At 50.9% G+C, this 8,414-nt stretch overlaps 1 protein-coding gene and 1 long non-coding RNA gene across 2 annotated transcripts; both read left to right on the top strand.

Moving 5' to 3' along the window:
• Positions 1-233: 233 nt before the first annotated feature.
• Positions 234-2,748, top strand: LOC123455133. Its single transcript, XR_006633693.1, has 3 exons — positions 234-908; positions 1,324-1,374; positions 2,600-2,748. It is a non-coding gene; the product is annotated as an uncharacterized LOC123455133 (long non-coding RNA).
• Positions 2,749-2,776: 28 nt separating this feature from the next.
• On the top strand, positions 2,777-7,996 carry Cbln2 (cerebellin 2 precursor). The gene is made up of 3 exons (XM_004654814.2): positions 2,777-3,133; positions 6,009-6,128; positions 6,316-7,996. The coding sequence occupies exons 1-3, from the start codon at positions 2,777-2,779 to the stop codon at positions 6,511-6,513; spliced, it is 675 nt and encodes a 224-aa protein (XP_004654871.1). The 3' UTR covers positions 6,514-7,996.
• The last annotated feature ends 418 nt before the right edge of the window (positions 7,997-8,414 follow it).

Genomic DNA, 8,414 nt, shown 5'->3' with positions numbered 1-8,414 from the left:
GCCAGGCGATGGAGTGCACGCTTCAGTGCCGAATTGATTATGTCACGTCGGCGTGGACTACCCGGCTCTGAGGTGTGCACCCACGTCCCGCAGACGCTGTGACAGCGGATAGATGGTGGCTGCATTACAGCATAATTTATCCTGGCGGAGTTATCTGTTAGCGCGGTCAAGAATAAGAAGAAACAAACAAACGAAAACTAATAAACTGTTGTGCTACATTTTATGCCTGGGGGAATAGTACGGGAAGATGCTGGGAGGATCAGCGATTTTTATCCTCCTTGGGTTTCTGCCCAGGCTAGTGCTGCTTTCGGGAGCCATGGAAGACAATCTGTAAACCTCATCTTTGTCCTCAGGAACTCCCCCACACTTCTGCCAAGTCCGCCAGCCCTCTGCCAGCCTGAGGCAGCGAGGCGCCTGCGCCCGTAGGTGGCGCCCCACGTCCGTGTAGCGCATCGCTTCGCTCTCCGGGCGCAGCTCGGAACCCCGCGCGAAGAGTCTCCCCGGGTCGTCCGGCACCGAGCCGCCGTTCTAATAACTATGCGCGGTGCCGACGCGCTCCGCAAGCACCAGAGGAAGACACTGAAACCCAGGCGGGAAGGCTCCTCTGTAATCGCTGCCAAACCCTGACGCTTCCCAAACTGAAGATTCTGGAACCATCGCTCTATCCAACTGAAGCTTTCTCGCTTTATCCATTTTTTTTATCTTTTATTTTTTCTTGTTCATAAGTGGTTTTTCTTTTTACCCTCTGCCTCAATTATGAAAGTGGCCACTCCATCCAAAATTAAGACTTGGAGGGAATTTGGAAAAGGCAAGAAAAACTCGGAAAGAAGAGCGGATGCTGGTGCCTTTGAGGGTGCCTAGTTTTTTGTTAGGCAGGCGTCCGAGAGGATTGCGCTCTGGGTGTCTGGGTGAGAGAACGGGACCCGGGTTTTGCAGGGTGCGTGGGTGGGAGAGGGGTGCTGAGGTTGAGGACTAGGGCGAAGCTCGGGTCCCAGAGGGCGTTGACAGCTCTGGGCTGTGCCCTGAGGAGACGGAGGAGAAGGCGGGGACCTAGGGAAGCTGTTGGAGAGGTGCTGGAGCCAAGGGGACCCGGGCTGGGCGCGCGGGGCGTGGAGCGCGCGGGTGACCTGGAGCTGTGCGGGGCGCACGGGTCCCGGGCGGGTGTGGTGATCCTGGCGAGCGGAGCCGCCAGCGGCCGGTGCTGGAAGGCAAAAAGCTGCAGGGCGGGGCGGCGCGGGTATTGGCCACGCGCGCGCGGGGAGAAGGGGTCGCGCTCCGGTCCTCCTCCCTCCAGCTCCCGCTCGCCTCATTTTCTCTCTAAAGCAGGACAACTTCTTCGTGGACCTCGGGGCTCGCCCATCATGGATGTTCCAGGTAAGGAAACCCGCCGCTGCGCGCTAGGGATCTTTTCCCAAAATTGCCTTCTTGCGAAATCAGCTTCTTGTTGATGTGACGCTTTTCTGGTGACTCCCCAGAAGTCTGGATGTTGGGGCCACGGGGTTAGGGGAGAAATGCCACAATTTCTTCAGCGAAGGGGCTGGGGATTAGGAAAGACATTTCCCAAGAACCAACTTCTCTTTTCTTAAAAAGAGTAGTGGAAGAGTTTTTTTGTGGTGGTTGTTGTTGTTGTTGCCTTGTTTTGTTTAGAGGGGGTGGAGGGGGAAGACTAGAAGAGGAGAGGTTTCCTTCCGATTTTTGTTCTTGTTGTTGGGTGGTGGTGCAATGGCCTGTCCTGGTTGGTAGGAGAAGTGGGGATGGGGTAATTGTGCACACAGGCGTGCCAAAGAGCAGAATCCTGCGGGGGCTGCCACCTAGTTTAGGAACAGAGGGCGCAAGGTCCGGTCCTAAAAGAGCTTGAAAATCAGCAACATCTAGTATTCCCGGCCCTGGAATCTTGTCCGCTTCGCTAGGGAGAGACAGAGAGGAATAAGAGGGCTTCTCCCAGAGGACTCGCTGGTGGTTGCGGGGGACTTGGGAAGTGGCTGTTTGGTTTTCTTTTCTCACAGCCGGCATCCGTCTCACGTCCCTCCTGTTTTCTACAGTTAACCCCGTGCACAACAAGGAGCTTCCTGGGGTTTGTTCTTTGGGTGGAAAAATAGATATGATCGTTTTTAAACTTAGTAGACTGCCTAAAGATTGTTTCCTGGAAGGAAAGACAGAGGGGTGACCAGGATGGCTTCTTGGTGCGGCTTTCCAAAATGCTGATGACATGAACCCGATGAGACCACGATTGATTTTTCTTTTTTCTTACCTCTTGACTGCATTCTAACCCCTGACAGCCTCTCGCTGAGTGGGCAGAGGCTGCTGATGACGCGGTCTGGGGGGGTCCCTAATCCTGTCTCATGAGAAGATCCTATGGATTGTGCCCCTGAGCCCCAGGTGCCCCTCTTGCGTGCCACTAGGGAATCCTTTGGGGATGTGCTGGTGCGCCGAGGTTTTCTTCGAACCTGTTGTGCCATACCTTGGATGTGGTGTCCGTGTGGGCCCCGAGGGAATGGCCATCACGAATGGACTGGAGGACCTTAGGCACCTACTCCTGGCTGCCTGTCTGCCTCCTTTCATGTAGGTGCCTAAGGGTTTGGGCTCTTTTCCCCAACAGGTTTGCTGGCGCATTTCTTCTGAGAACCCACCGCCTTTGACCATCACTGCAGGGGACCAAGACAAGGCAATCCCCGAGGCTCTGCGCCGTCCTGCGGCGCCGCTCAGCCCTTTCCGCCCCCTCCGGCTCCGCGTCCGCGCGGCGCCCCCTCACCCCACCCCAGCCCCGCCAACCTAGATGCCAGCGCCGGGCCGGGGCCCTCGGGGACCGCTGCTCACCATGCCCGGGCGCCGGGGGGCGCTGCGTGAGCCCGCGGACTGCAGCTCGGGCTTGGGGGCGGCGCTGGCCCTGCTGCTGTTGCTGCTGCCGTCCTGCTGTCCGGTGCGGGCGCAGAACGACACGGAACCCATCGTGCTGGAGGGCAAGTGCCTGGTGGTGTGCGACTCCAGCCCTTCGGCGGATGGCGCGGTCACCTCCTCTCTGGGCATCTCCGTGCGCTCAGGCAGCGCCAAGGTGGCCTTCTCTGCCACGCGGAGCACCAACCATGAGCCGTCGGAGATGAGCAATCGCACCATGACCATCTACTTCGACCAGGTCAGAGGCCAGTTTGCCCATCCTACTGCTGGCTGTATGGCCTGGGGCTCTCCGGCTCCTCCACGTGGAGAGCCCACCCCTGTCCATCCTTCCTTTTGTTGGCTCTTGATTCCTGTGATCTCCACTCCCCCCCCCCCCCCCCCCGTTTCACACTGTAGTGTTTGGATCTTAAACTACCAACTCTCAGGACACTTGGATTACTTTAAAGTCCTTTAAACCCCTGGTACCTTTCGAAGGCCAGATAAAGCTGGATTTGTGCTGTATTGTCTGAAGAAAACACAGCTTGCTTTACTATTTATTTATTTAGGCCTGGGTGTTGGTGGCTGGATTTGTGGTGGATGGTTTTCAGTCACTCAGGTGGTCAACTTACAGAGAATGCATCTTAAAACTCCACGTTCAGAAAGAGGCCCTGCATAGCCCTCAATCCAGGTGCCGAAAATACATACTTACTGCTGATTTCATAGGACAAACTGGCCAGATAATGATGAGCCTTTAGACAAGTGGGAAGCAGTTGAGGAGGGGAGAGACAAGGGGGGGCGCCCTGTGCGTGTTTGTTGGGGGGGGTACAGGGGGAGGCTTTGTCCACTTAACCAAAATAAGGAAGCCGAGTGCATGCAGTATATAGTAAATGAGACGGATGTAAGTTTTCAGTATATACTGATATAAACGCATAGTGTGGCTGTGGACACATGACGAAACAAAGGCCCGTGACTTAGGTGGCTCCACGCTAATCATCTGGCCTGTGGGTCCAGCGGAAGTTTCAGATGTGTGACTGGCAGATTCTTCTCTGAGTGGCAGCATCACCGTGCACTTTCTCCTTGGTTCCTGTGACTCTTCAGAAACACACATTACAGTGGTTTCCAAACTTCAGCTAAGGAGCTGCTGCTTTTGCCAAGGTGCCTTCTATAAAATGAAATCATCGCAGATCCCTGAGCTTCCCCGCCGCATTTTACTGTCCACTGGCTTTGACTGCGCCAGGGAACTGGCTCTGAAACCTGAGCCTTCTTGTTTTCAGGGTGGTGCATTCAGGTTTAAAACCTTGATGTACCTTGGGAGGGACTTTTCCTTTAATGTGTGTGTTTTTCTTTCTTTCTTTCTTTCTTTTTACCAGATATAAAAACATTTATTTATTTTTCCAAATATTGAAATCACTGACACAAGCATGCCCATGGTCTACGACTCATAGACTCCTTATGTGAAGTCACTACAGTGTTGTTGTTTTCCCCTTACCCATGTCCCATTCATAGCCTTCACAGCCTTTTCAAATCCAGCATTTTGTGGGAGTGTCACAAAATTTCTGATTGTTGCAAAGATCAGCAGGGACAGGACTCTGTTTCTTACAATTGAGTTTAGGGAAGTATCTTACTCCTGTTGGGATGTAAGTGAGGCCATAGCGGGGCCCTGCCTGGCTGGATGTCCTTTGATCCACAGCAAGGCCTGGCATTTGCCAGTTTGCAGCACTGTGGAGCCCAGATGAGGGGAGGAGCAGCTGCAAGGCTTGTCTTCTGAAGCCCTGTGGGCAAAGAGAACCGGGAAGCAGCACGGGAAGTGCTTTCTCCTCAGCAGCAAGGCGCAGGGTGCTGCTGGGACACCTGCCCGTGTGGGCGGTCCTGGGCAGTGCTCACCAGTGTCCTGTCCCAGCCGCTGGCTTCAGTGCGAGCCACCAGCCTGGCTGCTGCCCTGCCTGGCAAATTGCACTCTGTCAGTCTGGAACACGCGTGTACAGATTAACAGCCAAAGGCATTTGGGTCCAGTTTTATTTTCTGATCAGACAACAAGATCACCAGCCCGGGGCTCTTTGGGTTGTAGCTAGCTGTTTGTTTTGAAAGCCACGGACACTGGTATTATTTTTACTGAGTTGGGATTTGTGCATGAGGAGGGATGGGGCCAGGGTCTAGAGGAAGTGATCAGATTCTGTGGTCATGGGAAAAGGAGTCTGGTCATGTTGAGGAACATGCTTCTGTGCAAGTTCTGCTCATGCATGTGCCACTCCCATTCTTATTTTATTTGAAGTAAACCATGAGCAGGGATGCATGAGGTCCTGTCAGGTGGTTAATTTTCTCTGTCTGCTTGCCTGCTGCGACTTCCCTTAGTTTGAATTAGGAGTGGCCACTCTGCCATTTCAATGCCCCCTGCTTATTTGAATTTGCATGATGCCATCCTTGAGCCACCAAAACAAACATTGCTCAGAGGCTGAGTGAACTTCAACCAGGCAGTGGGTGTGGTCAGCCAGGCAGTGGGTCTGGGTGTGTGATCTTCCAACCCCTTCCATTCAGCAATTATTATGGAGCTCGTAGTGTGTGCTACTAGGGCCTGGAAAACCACTGGAGAGGGGAACCTTACAAAGCCTTCTCTCGCAGAGCCTGCAGAGGGATGCGACAGCTTGATCTTAGTGATGTGAACTCAGTGATAGGCCTCTGGCTCCATCACCCGTTATCTCCCCGTTTTGTGTGCAGCTACGTTCCTTAAACAAGAACATCAGGACATCACATTGAAGTGCGTATGGTCCACAGGCCCCAAAGGCAGGGGAGATTTACAAATTGTTTCTGAACCTTACCGTCTCTCATTGGTTTAATCTCTGCCCTGCCCCTAACATAGAAACTTTGCATCCACCTTTTGCACATATAAAACATACTTCTAAAATCTTTATGAATTAAAAATCCCTGAAAACACCTTTGGCATACATGTATGCTGGATAATGGTATGATTTGGGCAGTCTGCACTTCCGGGGGAAGGTGACAGTGTTGGCTGGGTGCTGAGACTGCTCAGGACCAGAAAAGAGGTGTTGGTGATCAGCAGAGAACAATGAACATCTGGGCCTAGGAAGACTGTGATATCTTATCTGTGTAAGTTGTGCTTTTTCTTTTTTCTTCAGGTTTTGGTTAACATTGGCAACCACTTTGATCTGGCCTCCAGTATATTTGTCGCACCGCGGAAGGGGATCTATAGCTTCAGCTTCCATGTGGTCAAAGTGTACAACAGACAAACTATCCAGGTGGGTAGCTTGGAAGGTCCAGTGAGGACTTGGCCTGTCAGCCTCCAAAGGTCTCTGCAGAGGTGCTGGGTTCTGAGCCACTTGGGAGTTCTTTCTCTCAGGTTTGCCCAAAGGATGGATAGGCATTATGGGAGGCAAGGGACTGAGCTCCTCTGTCTCTGCTGAGCTTTCCCCCTCTGTCTTCTAGGTCAGTTTAATGCAAAATGGCTATCCAGTGATCTCTGCATTTGCTGGAGACCAGGATGTTACCAGGGAAGCAGCCAGCAATGGCGTCCTCCTGCTCATGGAAAGGGAAGACAAAGTGCATCTCAAACTGGAGAGGGGCAACCTCATGGGGGGCTGGAAGTACTCCACGTTCTCAGGCTTCTTGGTTTTCCCTCTATAGACACAGAGCTTCTTTGGATGGTGGGGATGGCAGCAATCACGACCCAGGAATCCACCCTCCATCCCACCCTGAACTTGCCCAAACATGACGACTTAACCTCCACCTCCTGTAGATGGTTGCGGCAGAAGAATGTCTTCTTTCTGAAGCTTCACTGTTTTCTTCAACTACTGACGGTTCCTCGGGATCCTGGCCTCTAACTAGTTCTAGAAGACAAGGTCTCCAGGAGAAATGAGAGTATCACATTGAGCAATTTGTACCTGTGATTGTAAAGTCAATTATCGGATTCTATCGTCGGGACCATTGACTTACCTTCTTCTGTGTGAACGTTGTATCCTTGTCTGGATGGCCGGCCAGAGCTGCTGATGGAATTGCACGTTGCGATCAGGGCTCCAAGCAAGAGCCCAGCAAAGAGCCACGCGCTGGACAGTTGTAGCCCTGTGTTCTGTGTGTGTCTGTATAGCCTTAAGAAAAAGAATGGCTTCACTATTATTCTATATCTTTCCCTTAGGAGGACGGGAGGACTTGGGAGGGAGCTGGGCACTGTGAACTGGTCAAGAAGTGCTTTAACCAGAGGAGCAAAATTTGCACGATTGGATTGAAATTTTGTTTTGTACTGTGAGGGAGTTAATTTTTCTTTTGTTTTTCTTTTTTGTCAAGAATCTTTATTTTTCTTTCCACACTGAGCTTTTACCCCCCCCCCCCCCCATGTCTACTGTTGGTTTTCATGCTGGGTGGCAAGAGAAAAATGAGTCAGTGGATGAGATTGAACAACAGCAAAAGGCGAGATCTGCACAATTTGTTTTGGATAAGACTAAACTTGGTAGAAAAGATCTTTCTATCAGAGCAAATGGACGGTTCTCTTTCCAAAAGATGTTCTCAAATGTACCTTTGAAACTTGCAACCTGGATTTTAATTTAATTTATTATTTTTTTTTTTAAATTTACACTCTGGGATCCTTTAAGAACCTGGAATTCCTGGGTAGACCTGAATTATATAACTGTGAAGCTGCAATGACCAAATTCCCTGAGCGCTGTCTATGTGAGTATGTTTCAGCGGTGAGTCGGAGCCATCAGTGTTCAACCGCAAAGTGATTGGATGTTTCCAGGAAACATGGCTAGCACGTCTTTCTCAATATCTTCTTTTGATCTGCCAAGGAGAGGGAAGTGTTGACTCTCTCCTGTGTGTATACCTGGCTGGAGGCCCCCTGGATTTGATAGCGGTTAAAGGTACTGGCCGCTATACCCCAGGAGTGGTTTGGTCCAACCCTGCTTGTTTTGGCACTTTGTTCAACAGTGTTATTAAGATGCAGCTGAGATTCATGACGAAGGATCTGTGTGCCAAGGAAATGTCACTAATCCCAAAGCAATCAAAAAATGTGACCTCAAACCGGATGTGAATTTGTCCTTTGTGTAACAATGTAACCAAAATATTGATGATAAAATCTCATAATTTAAGATTCAGAATAAATGGGTTTGATGTCTGACTTGTAGTGAGCCCTCCTCCTAATCTCTCTCAAAATAACAGTAGGGTACGCACATCAAGACAGACTCGGGGATGTTAAATCCATGCTGTACCTCCAGAGGAAGTACACACGCGTGTACACACACACACACACACACACACACACACACAGAGGCAGACATAGCTATAGGCTAGGGGTTTTGTTTATTTAGATACATTCAATTTACAAGTATGCATTTTTCAAATAGGAAGATTTTGGTGGAACAACATGAAAAGGCATTGAGGTTTAGTGGGTGGGCAATCTTATCACACATTGCCTGCAATGTGGTTCCAGCACTAAGCCTAGATGAACAAGTATCTAGTCACATAGATGACAATGGCATCTGAGAAAGCCCAGATTGTTTCCAAATTGTGTTCAGGATGGGAAAACCTTGAATTTC

Source organism: Jaculus jaculus, chromosome 15, assembly GCF_020740685.1.
Source record: "Jaculus jaculus isolate mJacJac1 chromosome 15, mJacJac1.mat.Y.cur, whole genome shotgun sequence".
NCBI lineage: Eukaryota > Metazoa > Chordata > Mammalia > Rodentia > Dipodidae > Jaculus > Jaculus jaculus.
This window is presented reverse-complemented; position numbering and strand designations above follow the sequence as displayed.

Excerpts from the sequence above, each read along its gene's own strand:
- Cbln2 (XM_004654814.2), top strand. The coding sequence starts at position 2,777 with ATGCCAGCGCCGGGCCGGGGCCCTCGGGGACCGCTGCTCACCATGCCC. Across the intron at positions 3,134-6,008 it reads TGACCATCTACTTCGACCAG|GTTTTGGTTAACATTGGCAA; the intron begins GTCAGAGGCCAG and ends TTTTTTCTTCAG. Across the intron at positions 6,129-6,315 it reads ACAACAGACAAACTATCCAG|GTCAGTTTAATGCAAAATGG; the intron begins GTGGGTAGCTTG and ends TCTGTCTTCTAG.